The 26,395-nt window shown below is 40.6% G+C and overlaps 1 protein-coding gene across 5 annotated transcripts in view; it reads right to left on the bottom strand.

Moving 5' to 3' along the window:
* CNTLN (centlein) overlaps positions 1 to 26,395 on the bottom strand; it is a 294,736-nt gene that overhangs the window by 185,839 nt on the left and 82,502 nt on the right. For all 5 annotated transcript variants that reach the window (XM_084628742.1, XM_084628743.1, XM_084628746.1 and 2 more), the window contains 2 exons: positions 22,076 to 22,213; positions 6,797 to 6,955 (listed from right to left, as the gene is read on the bottom strand). In XM_084628742.1, coding sequence (XP_084484868.1) covers positions 6,797 to 6,955; positions 22,076 to 22,213 — 297 coding nt within the window. The remainder of the gene's footprint in view (positions 1 to 6,796; positions 6,956 to 22,075; positions 22,214 to 26,395) is intronic.

The raw sequence follows: 26,395 nt of genomic DNA, 5'->3' as shown, positions 1-26,395 counted from the left end.
CAAAAAGAGGAGATTTCCAGGTACAGGATGTTTAAATGGCTTTTGTGTTTCTCTGCAGTTTAAATAGTGTCTTATTTGCCAGTTAGTGGTCAGTTGGGATAGTCTGTGTTTAACTGGGTTAAGATGCCAGCCTCACTCCTTAATGTTCCAAGAATATTCATTTAAAAAAACCTCTGGGGTAGCTCACTTAAGGGATTCCTATGAGTTGAGGAGGAGCAGGGGTCATCAATTCAGTACTAAACAGAAAAAACAGTTACCCATCTTTTGTAACTGTTGTTCTTTGAGATGTGTTGCTCATGTCCACTCCATTCCAGGTGCGTGCGGTCGTCGGAGGTTTTTACCTTAGTAGTATCCGTAGGGCTGGCTGTGGAGTCCCCTTGAGTGCTACGCGCATGCCGTGGTATATCAGGCACTGCCAGCCCTATGCCCTCTCAGTTCCTTCTTGCCGATAACTCCGACAGAGAGGTAGGAGGGCGGGTACTGCAATGGATATGAACAACACATCTCGAAGAACAACAGTTATGAAAGGTAGGAAACCATTTTTTCTTCAACTGCTTGCTCATGTCAATTTCATTCAAGGTGACTCACACACAGTATCAACGGAGGTGGGTTCAGAGTTCACAGTCTTGCTTTCGGCTTGCAGCACAGTTCTGCCGAAGCCAGCATTGTCTCAACCCTGTAGAGTCAGCGCATAATGCGATGTGAACATGTGGACGGACGACCAGGCAACAGCCCAACAGATTTCTTGGATCGGCACCTGGCCCAGGAAGGTAGCTGATGACGCTTGTGTCCTCGTTGCATGCGCCGTCACGATCACTGACAGGAGCACCTTTACCACCTCATAGCAGTCCACTCCCAATAATAGATGAGGAGGTATCAATTCCAGGAGAGGCAAAGCTGCTTTTGTAATGAGCCAGCCAATTCTATTATTGGGAGTGGACTACATCCACCCTGATCGAATTGGCCCTGTCAACACTGGTTCTCCACTTGTGAGGTAACTCCCTTCTCTCCATGTGTCATTATATAATGTCTGCATCTGTAATTTTCACTCCACACATCTGAAGAAGTGGTTTTTTTACCCACAAAAGCTTATGCCCAAATAAATCTGCTAGTCTTTAAGGTGCCACTGGACTCCTTGTTGTTTTTGTGGATACAGACTAACACAGCTACCCCCTGATACTTGACACCATGCTAAGCTTTGTAATGATACTTTACAAGAGACCTTTTGCATGAAGCATATTCCAGTTACATTATATTCACACTCATTAGCATATTTTCATAAAATCATATAGAGTGCAACATCACAGTAGGCACAGGTTGCATTCCCCGACCTTGGAATGGGCTTCCGGTATCGGGCCCAATGCTGGTGGGACTGCCGACCAATGCTCTGACACGGCCATCAAGGAGTGCTGCAAAGGGGGCATAGTCACAACTGGTACACCCCACATGCTCCAATACGGCCACTGCGTTGGCCACTCACCATGCTGCCAGTGTGGTGCCGCAGACAAGGGAGAGGCCTCCGGTGTACCATCACGCCGATGGGATCTAGGCGATGGGCTGAACTGGCCTGGAGGACAACCGGTGAGAAAATGAGCAGCGCCAGGAACAGTACAGGTGGTGTCGACCCCATGCTGGTGAGTAGCACCAAGGCAACAGCCTGGCTGACCAACAGTGCACCTTGGAGCTGCTCCAGGATCCTCGATGTGGCGGAGAAGATCGTTGTCTTCTGTCCGGCGACCTATGGTGTTCCCCTGTCCCGAGGGGTCCTAATGGCAGGCTTGCCCTCTTGGGGAGCCTTAGCCGGGTCCTGCAGCACCAGGGTCAACATCGGAGCAGGTGGAGACCTGTACTCTCTGCTCCTGAGCAGCCTGGGATGACAACAGTACAGGCAGGGGTGTGGGTCCCATACCACTCCCAGGAGTCAGTGACAGACCTTTAAGGGAGCTGGGATCCCCAATCGGGGAGGCACAATCACATGCCTCTGGAGTAGCCTGGCAGGCAGGCCCAGGTCCCTTGGTAGATGCCCCGTGGGCCTTCTTGCTCGGTGCTGGGGAGTGCTTCTTGGCGTTCTTCTTCGGCACTAGTGATGGTGAACTGTGCTGGGAGGAGCCAGGTGCCGGTGCGCACGAAGGCCAAGGCACTTGGTGCAACCTGCCTGGATGGCTCGGAAGCCGGGCGGAAGCAGACTCCGTCAGGAGATCCCTGAGGCAGATGTCCTGCTCTTTTTGGGCCAAAAGTTTTTGCAGCTCCGGGACTGCTCATTAACGTGCGACTCCCCCAAGCACTTAAAGGCAGCTGTTAGGGGGGTCACTCACAGGCATAGGCCTGTTGCAATCTGAGCAGGGCTTAAACCCAGGAGAGCGGGGCATTCCCTGCCTGGGGAAAAGTCCTGCTGGGACCCTAACTTCTCACTAACACTTAACAACCAGTTAACAGCTACTTAACACTACTATATACAAACTCTGTACAAAGACTCTAAGACACAAAGTTCAAAAGGAGAAACCGCTCACTCTTGCTAAGCAAGAAAGGCACTCCGACTGACCACCACGGGCGGTAAGAAGGTACTGAGAGGGCGTAGGGCTGGTGGCGCCTGATATACCGCGGCAGGAGCACGGCACTCCAGAGAGCGCCACAGCCGACCCTATGGGTAGTGCAAAGGCAAAAATCTCTGACGAGCGCGCACGTGGGTGCACACACACTTAGAATGGAATCGACATGAGCAAGCACGCCAAGAAGAATAACTAATCCCATAAAGGGCAATACCTTTGTTCTCTGTATTCTCAAGCTGCCTATCGGCCAGTGCAGCAGTCATAGAATCACAGAATATCAGGGTTGGAAGGGACCTCAGGAGGTCATCTAGTCCAACCCCCTGCTCAAAGCGGGACCAATCCCCAACTAAATCATCCCAGCCAGGGCTTTGTCAAGCCTGACCTTAAAAACTTCTAAGGAAGGAGATTCCACCACCTCCCTAGGTAACACAGTCCAGTGCTTCACCACCCTCCTAGTGAAAAAGTTTGTCCTAATATCCAACCTAAACCTACCCCACTTCAACTTGAGACCATTACTCCTCGTTCTGTCATCTGCTACCATTGAGAACAGTCTAGAGCCATCCTCTTTGGAACCCTCTTTCAGGTAGTTGAAAGCAGCTATCAAATTCCGCCTCATTCTTCTCTTCCGCAGATTAAACAATCCCAGTTCCCTCAGCCTCTCCTCATAAGTCATGTGTTCCAGTCCCCTAATCATTTTTGTTGCCCTCCGCTGGACTCTTTCCAATTTTTCCACATCCTTCTTGTAGTGTGGGGCCCAAAACTGGACACAGTACTCCAGATGAGGCCTCACCAAAGTCAAATAGAGGGGAACGATCACGTCCCTCGAACTGCTGGCAATGCCCCTACTTATACAGCCCAAAATGCCATTGGCCTTCTTGGCATCAAGGGCACACTGCTGACTCATATCCTGCTTCTCGTCCACTGTAACCCCTAGGTCCTTTTCTGCAGAACTGCCGCCTAGCCATTCGGTCCCTAGTCCTAGCGGTGCATGCGATTCTTCCGTCCTAAGTGCAGGACTCTGCACTTGTCCTTGTTGACCCTTATCAGATTTCTTTTTGGCCCAATCCTCTAGTTTGTCTAGGGCCCTCTGTATCCTATCCCTACCCTCAAGCGTCTCTACCTCTCCTCCCAGTTTAGTGTCATCTGCAAACTTGCTGAGGGTGCAATCTACGCCATCCTCCAGATCATTTATGAAGATATTGAACAAAACCGGACCGAGGACCAACCCTTGGGGCACTCCACTTGATACTAGCTGCCAACTAGACATGGAGCCATTGATCACTACCCGTTGAGCCCGACAATCTAGCCAGCTTTCTATCCACCTTATCATCCATTCATCCAGCCCATACTTCTTTAACTTGCTGGTAAGAATACTGTGGGAGACCGTGTCACAAGCTTTGCTAAAGTCAAGGAACAACATGTCCACTGCTTTCCGCTCATCCACAGAGCCAGTTATCTAGTCACAGAAGGCAATTAGATTAGTCAGGCATGACTTGCCCTTGGTGAATCCATGCTGACTGTTCCTGATCACTTTCCTCTCCTCTAAGTGCTTCAGAATTGATTCTTTGAGAACCTGCTCCATGATTTTTCCAGGGACTGAAGTGAGGCTGACTGGCCTGTAGTTCCCAGGATCCTCCTTCTTCCCTTTTTTAAAAGATGAGCACTACATTAGCCTTTTTCCAGTCCTCCGGGACCTCCCCCGATCGCCATGAGTTTTCAAAGATAATGGCCAATGGCTCCTCAATCACATCTACCAATTCCTTTAGCACTCTCGGATGCAGCGCATCCGGCCCCATGGACTCATGCTCATCTAGCTTTTCTAAATAGTCCTAAACCACTTCTTTCTCCACAGAGGGCTGGTGACCTCCTTCCCATGCAGTGCTGCCCAGTGCAGTAGTCTGGGAACTGATCTTGTTCATGAAGACAGAGGCAAAAAAAGCATTGAGTACATTAGTTTTTTCCACATCCTCTGTCACTAGGTTGCCTCCCTCATTCATTAAGGGGCCCACACTTTCCTTGACTTTCTTCTTGTTGCTAACATACCTGAAGAAACCCTTCTTGTTACTCTTAACATCTCTTGCTAGCTGCAACTCCAGGTGTGATTTGGCCTTCCTGATTTCACTCCTGCATCCCCGAGCAATATTTTTATACTCTTCCCTGGTCATTTGTCTAATCTTCCACTTCTTCTAAGCTTCTTTTTTGTGTTTAAGATCAGCAAGGATATCACTGTTAAGCCAAGATGGTCGCCTGCCATATTTACTATTCTTTCTACACATCGGGATGGTTTGTCCCTGTAACCTCAATAAGGATTCTTTAAAATACAGCCAGCTCTCCTGGACTCCTTTCCCCCTTATGTTATTCTCCCAGGGGATCCTGCCCATCCATTCCCTGAGGGACTCAAAATCTGCTTTTCTGAAGTCCAGGGTCCGTATTCCGCTGCTCTCCTTTCTTCCTTGAGTCAGGATCCTGAACTCGACCATCTCATGGTCACTGCCTCCCAGGTTCCCATCCACTTTTGCTTCCCCTACTAATTCTTCCCGGTTTGTGAGCAGCAGGTCAAGAAGAGCTCTGCCCCTAGTTGGTTCCTCCAGCACTTGCACCAGGAAATTGTCCCCTACCCTTTCCAAAAACTTCCTGGATTGTCTGTGCACCGCTGTATTGCTCTTTTTTCTTTTCTTACCTCCTGCTGAGAGGCACTGCTTGAGAAGGGTCAGTCAGCCTCTTGAAAATAATATGAGTCTCACTACAAGAGATTTGCCAGTATAGCTATAGATAGGTATACTGGCAAACCATCCAAGTGTAGGTGCAGCTTATACTGGCAAAAAAGTGCTTTTCTCGGCATAGCTTATACAAACTCCCCAAGGTAATGAAGCTACACCAGGAAAAGCAGTTATGCCAGTATAACTTTGTCTACATTAGGGATTTTGCCAGTATAGAAAGCTCATTTAAAAAAAAATCATACTCCCATCTCACATAGACATTACTATACCAGGAAAAGTTACTAGTATAGACTTAGCCTCAGCTCTGAGACACAGCCGTGGAAGAAGTCCTTGTCACCTGTAACTGTGTCAATATTTTTGCCTTGAAGACAGAGCTGCACCAATTTTTGGAGTGTCTCATCAAAGGAACCACTCAAATGAGATGCTTGATGTCAGTGAGAGACCAGTCAGGAGTGATGGCACAGGAGAGAGAAAAGGCTGAAGAAAAGCAATTTGGAGGGTGAGAGAGGAAGAAGGATAAAGCAAAATCTAGTAACTACATCCTAAAAAGTAAAGCAAAGGGTTGCTGTCATTCACCCTGTCTTGCCAGATGCAAGCAGAACTTCTCATGTGTTCTACTGGTGATTTCTATCATAATACACTCTGCAGCTTTTCTAGGCCACTTCAGTGCTGACCCAAGAGAAAAGGACCACGAGCTCGTGATATAGAGCACCCAAAGTTTACCTGTATGCAATTCATATTACTAAGAACTTTTATTCATGATGAGTAGTGTTCAATACACTTTTCCAGTAACAGCAATGGTCTGTACCTGTGATTGCCATGATATACTTCGATATGAGACAACCCAGCATACCCTTAGATATCCACCACCTAGTTTAGTTTGTTAATCTTCTGAGTTTCACAATTTTATAACAAGCTTCACAGGTAAAAAGCTGAAGAGAATTAATGTTGTCTGAAAAGGGTGTTGGTCAGTAGTCACCTTGAAAAATAAAAACGTTCCAGGATCTATAGAAGGTATATAAATATTCTGTATAATACTTAGGTCTTCTTCCTTTTCTACATTTATTAAAGACAAAGAAGCATGTCTTCTGTCTTTTGTGTAACGTAAAGCCATGTTTACATCATTATGTTAAAGCCAAAAAGCTTTAAATTCAAGATGGTGCCTATAAGAGAAATTTCTCTAAGTGGCTATTAACATTCATAGTACTTACCAAAGCTATAAAATCATATTATATTATAATATATATTATATATATAGTTTTGCAGATGATTTTTTTGCAGTAAGTTTTCAAATTTTGTCACTTTGGCAAAAAAAAATTGTTTGAGATTGATTTAAATCTCTTATAACTGGGCCCCAAAGAACCTTCCACTCCACCTTCCACCTTTTCATCTCAAAGTAGCAATACAAGCACATGGTGCTTTAAACAGGGATACCCTATTATCCAAGATGCTGCATATTGATAGTTATTGGCAGTACTCACAAGTAGGTTTTAATGTATACTTTTGTGATAGAAAAAAGATGCATACTTTTTGATATGATATAGTTTCAGCTGTGTGAGCATCTTCCTGATTTCTCAGTACTTTTTGCGTATCCATATTGAGAGCCTGAAGCTGCTGAATCAGCTCTGCCTGCTGTGCTGTATGTTCTGTGTTTTGTTTGTAAAGATTCTGCAGCTCCCGCAACTCCTTCCTGTGCAAAGCAAGCAATAAACAGGAAAGCATGACTAGAAGGACAACAGTTAAACACTTGTGTTCAGCTAATTTTATTTTATATAATGAGCTTTCTATTGTCATTTATTTTACTTGTCAATTTCCTTCTAAACACTAGAAATTATCTACACAATTTTAATATTTATCACACATTCCTGTAAAATATCTATACAACACTTAACTTTCAAAAGCAGAACATCTATCAATTGGCCTTTAATGACATGACTTATAAAATAACTGGACCTCCAGTTACAGCATTGACAGCTTTCTGATCAACCTGTACTTAATTCTTTAGTACCAAGAGAGTCAAAATCTACACTGGTGTCTGCAGTAGACATTTACTTTAATAGGATACCTAGAACCACAGACTTCGTCTAATCTTTGTATTATTTCTTCAGTTCAAAAGTGTTCGTCATGCTAAATCGTTTTCCACAATATAATGTGTAATAGAGTTCAATGGTATGCACACTGCAAAACTTGGCTTCTTCTTTGTATATTATAGCAAGCATAGTTCTCTGTTAATTAACAAGCACACTTCAAACTATTGTTAGACTTAAATTCAGTTTCAGTGCCTATTAACCTCATTAACTTTCTTCCATGTTTCTTCATTGGGTTTTCTTTGGACCTTAGGCAAACCACTTAACCTCTCTGTGTCTCAGCTTAACATCTGTAAAATGGGAATCATGACATTTGTGTCAAGTGCTTTGAGATCTACAGATGAAAAGCAGTGCATAAAAACTAATTATTAATACCGATATAGGCACTTTTTCAGCACTTTCTCTGCAGAATGGCAGAGACCAAACTAGTGTAATTCAAGGAACTTTCTTTAAAGAGAGCATTGTACCAGTGGAAAAAAAATGATTTGAAGGAAAACAAACAACACTGTTTAAAGGAGTTTATAAAAGGCTGTGATGGAATGAAAGATTCTGTCTTGTAAAAACTTACAGACAGCTATTAGAAAGCAATCATGAAAAGGGTGTTAAGCAGACTTTAAAAACTCTGATTTGTGGAGATAGGTTGGACAGGTTAATACATCTGTAACAAATAAAAGCTGGAGGAGATCAAAAGAATGTTACCAGGGACAGATTTGTTCTGTCCCAGGGAACCAACTGGTCCTGCCCTAGGTGTATTAAACCTATGTCACAGGAGTGATGTATTAATTGCAGATGTCTAACTACAAGATACATTTATTACTTCTAATTTTAATTGTATTTCTTCTCACACCATTTCATTTAGCATTTGTCCATTAAGCAGTAATATCAGGGTATTTAAAAAAAAATTAAGATAACCTGTACCACTACAACAGTCCTAGAACATAATGTTAAGAAAGGAATATAGTCAAAGAAGCTTGTAATTGGGCTCAACTCAGGAAAGCACTTAAGCATACGCTTAACTTTAAGCATCTAGTTAAGCCCCATTGACTTTAAAAAGAGAGGCTTAATTATTTAGCATTATTTATGCTAAGCAGAGATGGGGTCCACCTATCCAGGAAGGGGAAGAGCATATGTGGCTACAGACTGGCTAACCTAGTGAGGAGAGCTTTAAACTAGGTTTGAAGGGGGCAGGTGACCAAAGCCCACAGATAAGTCAAAAACATGGAGACCTGGGAGAAGAGTAGGAATTTGAGGGGAGCATGGGCTGTTAGAGCAGGGACAAGGGAGAGACAAGACAGAAGTGGGGGTGGGGGAGGGGAATCAAACCAATATCTTAGATGTCTGTATCCTAATGTGAGAAGTAAGGGGAATAAGCAGGAAGAACTCGAAATGCTAGTAAATAAACACAACTGTGACATAGCTGGCATCACGGAGACTTGGTGGGATAATACACATGACTGGAATATTGGTATAGAAGGGTACAGTTTGCTCAGGAAGGACAGGCAGGGAAAAAAGGGAGGAGATGTTGCCTTATGTATTAAAAATGTTCACACTTGGACTGAGGTTGAGATGGAAATAGGAGACAGACTTGCTAAAAGTCTCTGGGTAAGGATAAAAAGGATAAAAAAAACAAGGGAGATGTCATGCTAGGGGTGAACTACAGAGCACTGAACCAGGAAGAAGAGGTGGATGAGGCTTTTTTTTAAACTAACAAAATGATCCAAAGCACAAGACTTGGTGGTGATGGGGGACTTCAACTACTCAGACATCTGTTGGGAAAATAACACAGCAGGGAACAAATTATCCAACAAGTTCTTGGAATGTACTGGAGACAATTTTTTATCTCAGAAAGTGGAGAAAGCTACTCGGGGAAAGGCTGTTCTAGATTTGATTTTGACAAATAGGGAGGAACTGTTTGAGAATTTGAAAGTGGAAGGCAGCTTGAGTGAAAGTGATCATGAATTGGTAGAGTTCATGATTCTGAGGAAGGGTAGGAGGGAGACCATCAAAATAAAAAGAAAAGGAGGACTTGTGGCACCTTAGAGACTAACCAATTTATTAGAGCATAAGCTTTCGTGAGCTACAGCTCACTTCCTCAGATGCATATCGTGGAAACTGCAGCAGGCTTTATATATACACAGAGAATATGAAACAATACCTATTCCCACCCCACTGTCCTGCTGGTAATAGCTTATCTAAAGTGATTTCCAGCACAAATCCAGGTTTTCTCACCCTCCACCCCCCCACACAAATTCACTCTCCTGCTGGTGATATCACTATCACCAGCAGGAGAGTGAATTTGTGTGGGGGGGTGGAGGGTGAGAAAACCTGGATTTGTGCTGGAAATCACTTTAGATAAGCTATTACCAGCAGGACAGTGGGGTGGGAATAGGTATTGTTTCATATTCTCTGTGTATATATAAAGCCTGCTGCAGTTTCCACGATATGCATCTGAGGAAGTGAGCTGTAGCTCACGAAAGCTTATGCTCTAATAAATTGGTTAGTCTCTAAGGTGCCACAAGTCCTCCTTTTCTTTTTGCAAATACAGACTAACACGGCTGCTACTCTGAAACCATCAAAATAAAGACAATGGATGTCAAGAAGGCAGACTTTAGCAAACTCAGGGAGTTGGTAGGTAAGATCCCATGAGAAGCAAGTCCAAGGGGAAAAACAATTGAAGATAGTTGACAGTTTTTCAAAGAGGCATTATTAAGGGCACAAGAGCAAACTATCCCACCAAGTAGGACAGAAAGGAAGTATGGCAAGAGACCACCCTAGCTTAACCAGGAGATTGTCAATGATCTAAAAATCAAAAAAAGAGTCCTAAAAAAAGTGGAAACTAGATCAAATGACAAAGGATAAATATAAGCAAATAACACAAGTATGTAGGGACAAAATTAGAAAGGCGAAGGCACAAAATGAGTTCAAACTAGCTAGAGACATAAAGTGTAACAAGAAAACATTCTACAAATACATTAGAAGCAAGAGGGAGACCAAGGACAGGGTAGGTCTGTTACTTAATGAGATGGGAAAAACAATAACAGAAAATGTGCAAATGGCAGAGGTGCTTAATAACTTCTTTGTTTTACAAAAAGAAAAGGAGTACTTGTGGCACCTTAGAGACTAACCAATTTATTTGAGCATGAGCTTTCGTGAGCTACAGCTCACTTCATCGGATGCATACCGTGGAAACTGCAGCAGACTTTATATACACACAGAGAATATGAAACAATACCTCCTCCCACCCCACTGTCCTGCTGGTAATAGCTTACCTAAAGTGATCATCAAGTTGGGCCATTTCCAGCACAAATCCAGGTTTTCTCACCCTCCACCCCCCCCCCCCAAATTCACTCTCCTGCTGGTGATAGCCCATCCAAAGTGACAACTCTCTACACAATAAGAAAAGGAGGACTTGTGGCACCTTAGAGACTAACCAATTTATTATCTCTACACAATGTGCATGATGATCAAGTTGGGCCATTTCCTGCACAAAACCAGGTTCTCTCACCCCCTCACCCCTCTCCCAAAAACCACACACACAAACTCACTATCCTGCTGGTAATACCTCATCCAAAGTGACCACTCTCCCTACAATGTGCATGATTTTCTTTTTGCGAATACAGACTAACACGGCTGTTACTCTGAAACCTTTCTTTGTTTTAGTTTTCACCCAGAAGGTTGGTGATGATTGGACATCTAACATAGTGAATGCCAGTGAAAATGAGGTAGGATCAGAGGCTAAAATAGGGAGTGAACAAGTTAAAAATTACTTAGACAAATTAGGTGTCTTCAAGTCACCAGGGCCTGATGAAATGCATCCTAGAATACTCAAGGAGCTGATTGAGGAGATATCTGAGCCATTGGCGATTATCTTTGAAAAGTCATGGAAGATGGGAGAGATTCCAGATGACTGGAAAAGGGCAAATATAGTGCCCATCTATAAAATAAGGGAATAAAATAAGGGAATTACAGACCAGTCAGCTTAAGTACCAGGAAAAATAACAGAGCAAATAATTAAGCAATCAATTTGCAAACATCTAGAAGATAATAAAGTGATAAGTAACAGTCAGCATGGATTTGTCAAGAACAAATCATGTCAAACCAACCTAATAGCTTTCTTTGACAGGGTAACAAGCCTTGTGGATGCAGGAAAGCCGTAGACATGGTATAACTTGACTTTAGTAAAGCTTTTGATACTGTTTCGCATGACCGTCTCATAAACAAACTAGGGAAATGCAACCTAGATGGAGCTACTATAAGGTGGATGCATAACTAGTTGGAAAACAGTTCAACAGAGAGTAGTTCTCAGTGGGTCACAGTCATGCTGGAAGGATATAACGAGTGGGGCCCCGCAGAGATCAGTTCTGGGTCTGGTTCTGTTCAATATCTTCAACAATGATTTAGATAATGGTATAGAAAGTACACTTATAAAGTTTGTGGACAATACCAAGCTGGGAGGGGTTGCAAGTGCTTTGGAGGATAGCTTATAATTCAAAATGATCTGAACAAACTGGAGAAATGGTCTGAAGTAAATAGGATGATATTCAATAAGGACAAATACAAAGTACTCCACTTAGGAAGGAACAATCAGTTGCACACATACAAAATGGGAAATGACTGCCTAGGAAGGAGTACTATGGGAAGAGATCTGGGGGTCATAGCGGACCACAAGCTAAACAGGAGTCAACAGTGTAACACTGTTGCACAAAAAGCAAACATCTGGGCTGTATTAGCAGGAGTGTTGTAAGCAAGACACGAGAAGTAATTCTTCCGCTCTACTCCACACTGATTAGGCCTGAGCTGGAGTATTGTGCCCAGTTCTGGGCGCGACATTTCAGGAAAGATGTGGATAAATTGGATAAAGTCCAGAGAAGAGCAACAAAAATGGTTAAATGTCTAAAAACATGATTGTGAGGGAAAATTGAAAAAACTGGGTTTGTTTAGTCTGGAAAAGAGAAGACTAAGGGGGGACATGATGACAGTTTTCAAGTACATAAAAGGTTGTTACAAGGAGGAGGGAGCAAAATTGTTCTTCTTAACCACTGAGGAGCAAGTGGGCTTAAATTGCAGCAAGGGAGGTTTAGGTTAGACATTAGGAAAAACCTTCCTAACTGTCAGCGTGATTAAGCACTGGAATAAATTGCCTAGAGAGGTTGTGGAATCTCCATCATTGGAGCTTTTTAAGAGCAGGTTAGACAAACATTTGTCAGGGATGGTCTAGATAATACTTAGTCCTGCCATGAGTGCAGGGGACTAGACTAGATGAATTCTCGAGGTCCCTTCCAGTTCTATGATTCTATTTGGGACAACACATTTTATTCTCTAATTTGGAAAGATAAGAGGTGTCCAGAAAAATAACTTGTCCAGAATAGGATATCCATTTTTGAAAAATCTCCAAAAAAGGACACAGACAAAGGAATTAAAAGATTTTCAAAATAAATTCATCTGTGACAACAAGCATTCCAGAATGAACACGAATATAAAAATTAAACCAATATTTAATGAAGGATTGACCTTACTAAGCATTCAAAACTATTACTTTGTAGACAATTTGAGAGAATTAATATATCACTGCACACAGCAGAAAAACTATGAATGAAAATGGAAAAGAAAATCTCAAGCAGAAACAGATTGTAAAATGGTAAATTGAGTCTACTGTATAAATTGTCCAGACACTCTGTAATATAGATAAACTGTATTAATAGAGGATAATTTAAATGCATCTAGAAATTAAGTTCATTGAGTTGATGGAAAGCTATTATCAAAAACCACACAAAAGAATTAAAAATCATACCATATACAACAAAGGCCCATGAGCCAACATAAAGACAGCTTTTATGGGAAAGGAAAGGACAGAGGTCACAGTTTGGAACCTATTAAAGGACCAAGCCAGTGGGTATATTTTACATAAACCCAGATGGGGAATCTAGAAAATAGAATCTCATTCAGTTTGGAGTTGGGACAGAGAAGTAGCCAGTTTGACCTCTCAAGTCTTAGATGGGATCAGACAAGGGGAGATTGCCATGAGATGGGTAAATCAATATTGAGTCAAGAATTGCACAAATCAGATATCATTTATGTTTAAGCTATTTGTCAAATGTAATATTTGATTCACTAAGGCCATAATTTTCACTCAAACATTATCTAAATTCTAAAAAGCTCTTTGCCTGCTTTAATTTGGTTTTGATAGTTTCTCAGGAGTTTAGATTATCTTCTGCTTTATGACTTGTTTCTTTCCTGGAGTCAAATTCAATTGTCAGTTATAATGGTGTAAAACTGAAATAACTAGATTGAAGTCAATGAAGTTGCTCCAGATTTACATTAGTGTAACTATGCACAAAATTGGATACTGTTCCCTTCTCCTTGCTCTAAATCTCTAGTAGTTTGCCAAGGGGGGAGGGGTTTCCACTGGGAGAGGGTGACTTAAAATAAAATCAGCAACAGGAGTTTTAGGTCATGCATCTGCTACTGTTCATTCACACTGCTGCTAAAGTCAAAGCCTTCCCCTGCCGAGAGAACTTTCATAGGAAGCATAGTGATTACATTGTAAGAAGAGGTAGAGCAACCAAACGGCAGGATACTGCAGCTGATCACAGGGTAACTTTCAAAATCTAGCAGCTTTAATGGAGCTGAGCGTATGAAAGGCTGGTCTCTCAAAGCTCAAAATTTTAACTTCATATTAGTTGTATCTATAGACCTTGAGGTTAATCCCACAGAAGTAAATGTCTAAATGACAAAGCTAGAACAAAGAGCCCGAGCAGAAGTTGCTAGCAAGTACTGTAATTTAGTAGGTTACAACCAGTTTTGTAACCATTTGAATGTAAAGAGATAGAAGAGTAAATGCAGCACATCTCCAGGATATTAGGAAGTGGAAGTGGGATAAATGTCGTGCAAGTGCCAACTATGCAAGGCAATTTCTAGGAAATGACTAGGCAGGGTAAATTTGTCGACAAAATTTACTTTTTAAATATAGTTTTCTCCCTAGATCCTAAAATATTTGCAAGTTATATCGGAGAGAGAGCTACAAATTGTTGTAGTGTACTGGATTCTACTGGGACACTAAAATGCATATTTTGGGCATCCCACATAATTGTAATAGAAAAAAGATCACGGTGTGGGTTGCCAACTTTCAGGCCTCATTTCTGCCCTATTTTTTCTTCTCTCAATTTATTTCCCAGTCTTTGCCTCAACCCCTTCTTCCTTTCACTTTTTTTTTTTTTTTTTTTGGTATCATTTTTCTCTCTCTTATGTCTTTCTTCACTCTTTTCACTCATTTTCTGCTTTGTGTTTCAGCTCAGTCAGAAACAGCAATCCAGTTAGTAGGAGCCTTATTTATGAAAGGGATGCAGAGGGAAACCAAACAGGATTCTAGACCAAAACCGGAACCTTTGCCTGCCATCCAAGATAGTGTTTCTTTGGACTGAGCCTTGGAATAGGCCTCCTTCCTCAATGATTCTTCAAGTTTCTTCACTGGAATTGATTTACTTTTCTATACTCATTTATTTTCCTAGTACAGTCTGACTATTGCTGGAAGTGGCTGATACTCACAATTAGCTTCTTCAGTCATTTTCTTATGCACCAATGTGCATTGAATTCTTACAGAAAAAAAAAATCACCTTATTTAAAATGAACAATAAAGTTCCCAGGATTTCCTCAGGAAAATAAAGTGTTCTTATGTAGTATGTGATGGTTTTGGTTTGGGGGTGTTTTTGGTGGGGAGGGGGGCATTTCTACTACTTAAATCATCACTCAGGTACAAGTGTCTACATTTTATAAAATTAAAGTGGTCACCATGAGAGTGTCAACATCTACAAACAGTTACCGCATGGTAGTTTCTGAAAAATGTTGTCTTTTAATAGCAACTACCAAACTTATAACGCAACTTCCTGGATTTCAGAGAAATCACTGCCTTCTTTAGTAAGAGATTAAGCAAGAGGATAACAAGTTGCATACCAGTTCTCTCTTGGCTCCCGATTCAGGACAGTAGCGTTATTCAGAAAAGAACTTTGCATATGCTTTAAGTTAGGCATATGCCTAATTGCTTCCCTTTAGAGAGATAGATTTAAGCATACACCCAAGTGATATTTTACATATATATGTACACACACACATTGATTGATATATATATCACATACATACATACATGTTACTGAAGACCAAGGAGATAGGAAGAACACATTTTTAAAAGTCAAATAATACTGAATAGGATGTTATCAATATTTACTGAATACTGATAACCACTCATTTTTAGGGTGGCACAGATGATGTAACCACTAAAAAAACATGGACATGGGGTGGGAATTCTGGTAACAGAGGAAGGGAGCTGGCTAACAGAAGGGGTACTTTGACTCCATGGACATAGTGAAATATTTATTTGGCCATTAAGGATGGGGAAAGGGTTAATCTGAGGGAACCGTGCCAGGAGAACTGAACATGGAGGAGCTGCAGACATAATTATAACATGCTTAAAATGGCCACCGCCTCCTGGCAACAGCCATTTTAGGTATTTAAGATTCACTATAGTGCTATTTAGCGTGTGGGTTCATTTATTTGATTAATATGAATTCTGGAAAATGCTAGTATTTATATCTGAATTGAATATGCATTAAAGATTTATCCCAACCATACCAAAAGATGTTGAACACATGTTGCCCTGTACATACTAACTGTTGCAAGCGAACATGTGGCTTCCCAGTGATTTAAGTAAAATGAGCGACTGCTGTCAATCAAAAAGCTGGACATATCAATTAAAAATACTCATCATATCCATCATCTTTGTTGACATTTGCTGGTTTTGTTTATTTTCCCAATAATGGCCAGTGTGTGGGGCTTTGCCTGAGCTGCATCTTCCAACGTTTTACCCCAAATATTGAGGGACTTAAAGTAAAGTACTAAGTCTCTAGGTTGCACCACCTGATACCCACAGTGTCAGGCGCTGTCACTTAAGTCTTTTCAGGGCATTGTGAAATAGCTTTGAGTGTATACCAAAGCAAATGAGCTGAAAATCCCTGACTGTATAGCAGCAATGATGGAACTCATGTGTTCTGAGCATTACTAGCTTGGTGTGTTGCAACGGCACTTGGCGCCCACTGATGGGTTAGAGGGTACTACCATCTCTTGAGCTAACAGCTCTGTGTATCCAAGAGACATGAATCACTTTGGCTTAAACAGACAGCACACATTTAAGCCTAAATCCTGAGACTCAACACAACTTTAAAAGAAGATCTCTGAAATTCAACACTGAAATCTTGGGACAGAAGAATTGTGATGTTCTGAAGGCCAACAACAGGATTTAAGCCTTCTAGGACATAGAAATGTTCTTGTGCATTCTGAAGAGATCCAGAGATCTTGCATTGGAGATGAGCATGAACTAATGGCAAGGAAGATGCATTTCAGAGCTGCTCCTGCCCACCCTGCTTTTGGCAGTATTTCTGCCCTTTCGGTTCTTTGTGATTCTGGTATCTTCCAAAAAATGCCAGTTAAAACAGGAACCTTTTAAAGCCAGTACATCAAGGACAGGTGGCAGCTTCTCTAAAACACCTGTTGTATAGCAAGGATACCCATGAGAACTATCTTTCCACAGATCTTAAAAAAATTATATTTAACAAACAAAAGATTGGATTTGGCACAGAAGTTTATAATAAATATTGATCTTCAGACCGAGTAATTGATACTGGGTGGATATTCAAAAATGCTCAATGTTGCTCTAAAGTCAATGTTGCACTAGAGTCAATGGGAGCACAGTAAGCCCAGTGCTGAGTGATTCTGAAAATCCTTGTAACTTTTAATATGCCAGAGGAGAAAGCAATTTAATTACAAAAAGTTCTCCCAGAGATCAAATGAAGAATTATTGCATAGTTCAAAGAAAGAAAAAAATTCTCACTAGCAAAATGCAGGATTTGGTGAAAAAAACATGAATTTGTGTACTCAAAATAAATGGAGCACCAGGGTGTGTACACCAGGACGTCTGAAGTCCTTCTACTCCAATTGACTTGAAAAATTATGGCAAGATTAAATGCAGACAGAATATCACCCTGTTATATGCCTGTCAACTAAAAGGGAATCTGCTATTATCTTTCTTAGCTCTCCCTCTAACATGTGCCAACCAAGATGCTGAAAGAAGGAAGCCAGATCTCTTGGCTTTTCTACCAAGCAAGATGTTTGGGATTAATTTGATTAGATGGTGCTTCTGTTTTGGTGTCTAAGAAGAAGAGATTTGCAACTAAGGGAATAAGTGTGTCCTTTTAAACCCATAAAATCCTGAAATTGATTTTGAGGAGGGGGGGGGGATTTTTTTTTCCTGCCTACAGAGGAATTTTCCATTTTTTGCTGACATTAAAAAATGAACATTGTTTCAGAAGAATAAGGCACTGAGGCCTTGAGCGACTAGAACATTTTTATTTTATTTTATTAAACCATTAATAGTTCTTTTTTTCTTCTGACATAGAACACAGGGAAGTTTTTAAAAAGAGATTATTCCATCTTGACTTCCCTGTTAATGGTGTTTAGTTATATGCATAGTGATACTGGAGGACTCTGTGTTATTGTATTTAATTGTGCTACCACAAACATTTTCTGACTAAATAGGCACTGAGTACTTTATTCTACACTGTTCTATTCAGGTTGAAAGATCATCATCTGGTTCTGGGCCACAGTAGTAACAGTCAAGGAAGCCAGCACAGAGACAAGAGGATGCTTCTGCTCTAACAGCTTCCTGGAGTGGAAAGCCAGCAGGTATAGCTTGTGTCATGCCTGGTCAGAATCTGTCATTAGATATTCTCCTAGAGTAAACTCCATCCTCTTATGTCTATTGTTGGGCTTTAGCTTAAACTAGAACACAGCTATTTGTTTTCCTTACTTAGGTTTTATTTTTCTCTGCAGCGCTCTATAAATGGTTACAGTTTTCTACTGCATTTTCCAGCCCTGCCATTATATATCCCTATATGTTATGCCAGCTGTGCAAAGATGCTACAGGCAAGGATTGGCTATACCCTATGGAAAAGTTTTTTGGTGGTTTGGGAGGTTTGATATATTTAAAAGTTCTTTATCAAACAGACTGAGAATATGCTTCCTGTACCTGATTATGGCACACATTTTATTTTTTCCCATGCTCTGTAGATCTTTTAATTAACTTTAAAAATAGATTTCAGAGTAACAGCCGTGTTAGTCTGTATTCGCAAAAAGAAAAGGAGTACTTGTGGCACCTTAGAGACTAACCAATTTATTAGAGCATAAGCTTTCGTGAGCTACAGCTCACTTCATCGGATGCATCCGATGAAGTGAGCTGTAGCTCACGAAAGCTCACGCTCAAATAAATTGGTTAGTCTCTAAGGTGCCACAAGTACTCCTTTTCTTTTTTAAAAATAGAGAAGTTTTTCCACATCACGATCATATACTATACTAAAAAAAGACCTAGTAGAAAAGATAGTATATAAACAAAATGAGAGAATGTGAGCTATTACTTTAGAAACAAAAATAAGGAATAAAAATAAGCAACATTAAAGTAATACTAAAAATTTGGAACTTGTGCATGTGCCACAGTAGAAATGCCAAGGACAAGTGTGTAGCTCTTTTCTATGACAAGTCAGAGAAAAGGAAGAGACTTAATTGCGAATTGATGTATATACATATGCCTCTCAAGGCATGCAACATTCACATCCAACCAGTCCTTTTCTAATTTCAGTAGTTTTTACTGAACACTTCATAATGAAGCACAGCAAAAACCAAAATGCTTAAACTGCCTTAGTTTGAAACAGAAGTCTTAACTATCCAAAATGGGATAATTTTGCCCCCACCCCAGTATCATGAGATGCAGCAGTAAAAATCCTTAAAGAATTTCTATATGGAACATGAAATATGCCCCCCAAACAGAACAAATAATGCCCTTTTACAAACAAATCTTGGCAAATTATATTTCAGAAAACTACTCATAAAAGGAAAACATATTTTATAATGTACCTAGAAAGATGACTAAGAATAATAATAAAAAAGATGAGGAGCATATGTATAAAGGAAAGTTGTGTAAATATTGTGGTCAACTGACTATATTCTGATGGAATGTGGTAATGTGAAGATTCAGCACCTAGATCCTATGGCAACTGGCAAAAAGAAAAGGAGTACTTGTGGCACCTTAGAGACTAACCAATTTATTTGAGCATAAGCTTTCGTGAGCTACAGCTCACTTCATCGGATGCAGTTGGGTCTATTTAAAGCCCTAGAGACAAAGAGATATGGAAGTGGGGGAATATGACTCATATTGTGAAAGTAGTGGGTGCAATTTTGTTTCATAAATTTGGAATGACAGTATCATAGTTAAGGCTGTTCGGGAGACCTTATTTCTGCCTTTCCATACAAACAAACAAAATACTTGAAAATACATATAAACACAGCTTAGAATTTCTTTATATACTTTTTTCTTAAAATACTGATGTATATTTTCAACATTCACTCAAGTTCAATGGGTGGCAAAGTTACTTTTTTAAAATTCAAAGTTTCATAAGAGTTTACCTGTGATACCTCACTGCTCCAACTATAGCTGTGGGCCTAGCAAAGCTTGTAAAATGAGCAAGTGTCTATATTTAGCAAGTTCTGACTTGTAGTGGATATTGTAAAATATATGTCAAGAGATTTTAAGGTCCTCTGGCATGGCCAACTCAGTTTGCAACATGCTGTTCCCGCAGAAAATGTGTAGTAACTTTGTCAGCTTTGATTACCTGCTTTGAAAGTGTCCTTTCCCACCCCTATACCCTCACACCATAGATATCTTGGGCCACAGAGAAGCATAGTTCTAGTACAACAATATATTCAGGAATATTTTAAAGTCTGTCAGCCTTTTGATAAAGTTTACAAATTCCATCAGATTGTCTTTCCATAGATCGGGCTATTAAAATCTTTCGTGTTTACATACCATTCTTGTATTTTTGTTAACCACTGAGATCCTGAATTTATGACTTTAAAACATGAAAAGAACTAGGGACATCTTTTTCAATAGCGATGCTAGACCGGGGTGGGCAAACTTTTTGGCCTGAGGGCCATATCTCAGTATGGAAATTGTATGGCGGACCATGAATGCTCTCAAAATTGAGGCTCAGGGTACAGGAGAGGGTGAGGGCTCCAGCTGGGGGTGTGGGCTCTGGGTTGGGTCCAGAAATTATGAGTTCAGAGTGCGGGAGGGGGCTCGGGCACGGTGTTGGAATGTGGGAGGGGGTCAGAGCTCTGACTGGAGGTGTGGGCCCTGGGCTGGGGCCAGGGATGAGGGGTTTGGGATGCAGAAAGGTGCTTTGGGCTGGGACCGAGCGGTCTGAAGGGCAGGAGGGGGATCAGGGCTGGGACAGGGGGTTGGGGTTTAGGGAGAGGGGCTCGGAGTTTAGGGAGAGGGGCTCAGGGCTGAAGAGTCCCGGCAGCGCTTATGTCCAGTAGCTCCCGGAAGCAGTGGCATGTCCCCGTCCGGCTACCATGGGGCGCAGTCTGCAGGCACCGCCCCCGCAGCTCCCATTGGCAGCAGTTCCTGGCCAATGGGAGCTGCAGAGCCAGCTCTTGGGGCAGGCGCAGTGTGTGGAGCCCCCTGGCTGCCCATTCTTCCGGGAGCCATCTGGAGCCACTGCATGCATGGAGCGGGGCAAGGCAACCCCAGCCCCCAACCCTGCTCCCCAACGGGAGCTCAAGGGCTGGATTAAATAGTCTAACAGGCCGGATGCCACCCATGGGCTGTAGTGTGCCCACCCCTGCCCTACACTAATCCCAGGAAGACAAATTAAGTTACATAAAAATTACAAAGATCTCGTTTGTCTTCTTTAAAGACAAAAGACTTATTCCCTATGGTGAAATTATTAGTGGTTGAAAACTATGAAGAATAAGCATTCCAACTGCAATGACTGCTATCTATATATCGTATTGATCTGTTTTATTTGCCCCATTCCAACTAGTGCTCCTGGAATGTAAGCTCTTTTGGGCAAGGGATACTATTTGTCTAACACTGCCCTTCTACCAGACAGCACTGTGTACTCCTATGGAACTATGTAAATAAGAGAAAAAGAATGGACTACTTCTCATCAATCTGCTTAAACCTGTTGGATGTCTTCTGCCACTGCTGTCATTTTGATGATTTTAATAACCTAGTCATTTCATATAATTCGGCCTATCTTTCATTTCTTCTACACATCTCAAATATGCAGCACTAATCCTCCAGATTCAGCCTAATAAAAAGATGTGTGAGACTTCAGATAAAGCTTAAATCACAGCATTTTAAACCTTTAGCAAAGGCTTGCGTAGACTTCTGTTGACCTGTCAGACTTGATTCTAATTAAAAAGTTAAAGTTAGGTTTGAAACTTTTGTAGGTTTAGGGCATTTAGCCTCTCAAATTAATTGCTTATGTTACTAATCATACTGGTATTTTGCAACTTGCAGTGGAGATTGACAACTCTCTGACCCAATGCTAATTACAGAAGTGTAATTTTTAATAATGTCCATCCCTTCTGTAAAAAACTGAACGTCACAAAAGGCAAAAGGAACAAAAATAGTTTGCATAAATAGTAGATTCCAAGGCTAGCTATCCAAAAATTTCCAAGATAACGTGTGACTCTTACAAAATAGGCTGGTATTACAATACATTGTTTTGCAAAAGTAGCTGTGATAACAAGATATTTCTTCCAAATCATAAAATAATGTCATTAAAAATATTGCAAGTGATTAGCTTATTTAGCAAATGGAGATGTGAAATACTTGCCTAACTCTGGCCACATCACAATCCTTTTGTGCTAATTCAGTCTGTTTAACAACCGCCTGTGATGACAAGTCACTGCATTTAGTGTTCAAGTCTTCCATTTGTTTTCTTGCCTCTGTTAAATCCGTTTCCAAATTCTGTAAAGAATTAATTTTGCAATATATTAAAAAGCACGGGAGCCAGTAAGAGTTAAAAACTACAAAGAACATACAATTATTCCCTACACACACACTTTCTCTCTCCCTCCCTCCTTCCCTTCCTCTCCCTGCCCCCCCAGACAAAAACTATGTTAAGATGGAGTAATGGAGAAAAGAACTTATGAACAAGGTAAAATCATTACTGTAAGATTCTAATTATTCCAAAACCAAGAACTATAAACCCAGGAAATTTAAATGAAAACCAAACATGGTAAAGCATGGAAATGTGCATCTAAAGCACCCAAACTACCATAGCTGTGTCCTGTAGTGACATTATGCAAAAACCATAACATTATAAATCAACTATTTTAGTGTTTGCAGGCTTGGATTAAAGGAAACTGATTTTTAAAGGCATTTAATTTTTTTTCATACTTTTTTCCTCATTGTGTTCTACAGAGTTGAGAAAAACTCAGGGAGAATTGGCTTCTGTCAAAATACCCACCATTTCCCATTATCTCAATGGAGACATGAAGCTACAGAATGTTCTTAAAGATGTCCAGTGCCTCTCATTGTTCCCAATAGGACTGAAGCCAAGCTGCCTGCAGGAAAAGTGGTAGCCCTACACTCTCAAGGGGTAAATCAGAGACTATGCACAACCAGGCATTGGGTCAGATTCTCATTTATTCCATGTTTGGACTTGGGAAGGGGAACAAAGGTGGCTTTAAATCTCTTTTGCATTCCTCATATTCTGGGATTGTGCAGGAACCTGCCCCGTCCCCAGTGTAAATTAGACAGTCCACAGGGGTACATTAACTTTTGCTTGGCTTCCAATGGCCCACAATGGGCTCTGGGAAACAGAAAACAGCTGTTTTCTATATTGCAGGGCCATGTTCCTGATCCACCTGGAGGCTGAGAGCAGGGTCTATATAGAGTCTTTACACTAGTTCTATTCAAGCCAGGGAAATCCCCTGCATAGGAGAATTCTCATCAGGATGCTGTTCCTACCCACTTCAACACCACTTTATGCTACCAGAGGAGTGTAAAAGGCCTTAGCACAAGTGAGAATTAGGTCTATGCTGTACACAAACAAGATTCATAAAGGCATATGTGATAAACTGGAAAGGCATATGATAAATGTGATTGATAAAAAATGGGGTGAGTAAATTGATTACTTAAAAAAATTAAATCAGATTTTTTTATTTATATCAGTTTTTCTGTTTAAATTAAATACAGATTTGTACTTTTAAAGAATAAACCGATTTAAAGTCAAATTTGAAATTGACAACCTATGTTAAAGTCTAAACTTATAATAATATATTAAAATTATTTACATTAAATATAAAATTAAATAAAAAACATTAAGTAGTACATATGTTATACCAAATTTTAAAGAAAGTCAAACCACTAAACTAGTGGAAGTCATTGGCTAATCGCTTAGAACCAGATTTCATTGAATGCCAAACCAGCTTTTGACAGCAGTAGCCTCTTCTGCAGGTGCAGAGAATATTTTGTTCACTTCAGTTTATTCAACTACTTCAGTTCAATGGTTAGTTCATTCAAATTTAAGAAACCAGTTGGGAGTTGCAAAACATGCTTTGAAAATCTTTTTATTCCTTATATTTATATATAATTAAAAAAACTGAATGCTGGTTTTGCACATTTTAATTGAATTTGAATTTCCATCCAAATACAGCTTGACACAAATCGTCAATAAAAAATTAATCATCTAGTAACTAAGATATGCATCATGCAACATTTTCTAAAAAAAATTTAGAAATTAAGAATCAGAATAAATGCAAGTTAATCTATACAAGTAGCTTAAATAAATGTTTATAGTTAGTATATCCTCCTGGTTAGCAAAAAGAAAGCACCATTTAGCGTAAAGGCAATATTTAGTTGTAAATCAACATATTTTAATGGTTACCAAACAATTAGAAAATAACTCAAGTACAAATACAAAACAAGATTAAAATCGATTATTTAAAATCAAAGTTTTCACCTTGCTGACTTAAATCATGATTAAAATCAGTGATTAAAATTGCTTTGATTTAAATCAATCCACCTTGTATTTATCACTCACTTTTCACCACATTACTTTTCGGGTTGGGGGGAAAGAGGCTCAGAAGGCGCTGCAAAAGGGGGAGTGGGTCAGCATGACAACACTGACTTATCCTCTGAGACTGGAAGGGCTGAGGAGTTGAAAAGGGAAAAGCCCAGGGGGGAGAAGCCCCTTTTCACTAGTGCAGGCGAAGCAGCACCCACCCTCCCTCCCCTTGAGGTGGCAAAATACCAGGTTCTGTTAGGACCTGCTGTGGGCAGCCGCTCCTTTTTAGGCAGGTTGGGAAGAAATTTTCCCCCTCACCACCAGATTGGTGTAGGTGAAGTGGGTTGTTTTTTTTTATTTGCCTTCCCCACAGCAGGTTCAGGGGAAGCAGGGCCCCATTTTGGTGAGGAGTAAAGGGAATTAGACTATATGTTGCAACTTATTATGTAAGAGTGGAGCGGATGTCCAGTGCAGGTATTCAATAGGTAAGGTATAGTATGCGGAAAAAACGGTTGATAAAGAACTTAAACAGGAGGTGATGGTTACAGGAGCGGACTGTGGGAGTTCGGGGCTCCTATGACTGGTACGGCAGAGAGCCAACCCCCTTTCGTATAGCCCACCTTAATCCTTGTTTGGGATGGATGTGGGGATGGTAAGGTACCAGCAATGGGTTGGCTGCGGGACCTCGATGGAAAAAGAAGGGAACTGGTGGAAGCCCCTCAAGGTGGTTATTGAATGAACGTGGGGTTATCTGCACTATACACTTTTATCTGCCGGGTAGACCCAGACATCTAATAACACAATTGCAGCTTGATTAAAACCATATCAAGTGTCTCCTGTCCTTCTTTTGGTATAGCTGGACAACACTGACAGCTTTTGTATACATACAAATGTCACTGCTTGAAGCCTGATATCTCAAGCCCTCCGGGGCTAGAAACCGGTGCTTTATCCCATTGAAAGGGGAGAAATAGTAGTCACTTCTAACCTTCAAAGGGCCTAGGACATTTAGAACTAAAATATTTAATATCTACAGAAGAGATTTTAAAAGTAAAGTTTTAGGATGTTTTACGTTTATTAGTTTTAATCTTATTCTCCCTCTGGGTGCTGTACAATTGGATTCAGGAGGACTATGGAGAGTGAGGTGGACTGTTTCTGGATCCCTTGTTAACAAAATTAACAACAATGATCTTTTTTACCAGTGCTAATGCACAAGCCAAAGAGATCCCAGCTTGACTCCCAGATACCAGATTCAGTAGCTTAGCCGGCGTTTAAGAAAAATAACATTTCACTTCTAAACACAGCCAATTTTATATGGAAATCATTCAGAGACAATGAATATGGACCCCTACTTTGCCATTTTTACAATCACTTAAAATCAACACACTGACGATAAAAAATCCTGTTACTTATTTTGCCATTTTAAAAACACTGTTATTAAAAGCATTTAAGAAACATGTTACACTGGGAGAACTGATCATTTTCAGACCAAGACAGTACAAGTTGATAATCTCATATTTGTCCTTTGGGGTAAGGGTATTATTTCTCATCCTGTTTAATAGGGTCCTGTTAAAAACAAATCTGGCATCCAATACATATTCTTGAAAATGTCTGGTAATGGAAATGGGAGAATGAACAGAACAGAGGAAGAAATTAATTCAAACTGGAATCCATTAAAACGTCAAGCAAATATTTATAGCTAATTTATGCATAAGTAATATAATCATGAATAAGGTAACTGTTTTAGCAAAACAAAGTTTCTTAAATCCATGTGTACATAATAAAGTTTAAATGTATCTGTTTTTTCTGAAGTAAAGCACATCATCTTTACTTGGTGCATATACAACATTTTTCCTCTTAAAAGCCCTTTAGAAAGATCAATTAATAATCTTCACAATAGTCTTGTGAGATAAGAATTATTATACCCACCTTACAGATGAGGCAAATTGAAGTAGAGCGGTCAAGTGACTTGACCAACTTTACAGAGAGAGTCAGTGCTCAAGCTGGAGTTGATTACCCCTACTCCTGTGCTCACACCATTATAACAAAACCTCCTTCTCTTTATGGTATACTTTAGCTGCCATAAAATCAACCCAAAGAATTTTGATTTTACTCTTTTCATTGGTGTAATGGGAAATTAT

Source organism: Lepidochelys olivacea (assembly GCF_965140295.1).
Source record: "Lepidochelys olivacea isolate rLepOli2 genome assembly, chromosome: 5".
Classification (NCBI taxonomy): Eukaryota; Metazoa; Chordata; order Testudines; family Cheloniidae; genus Lepidochelys; species Lepidochelys olivacea.
This window is presented reverse-complemented; position numbering and strand designations above follow the sequence as displayed.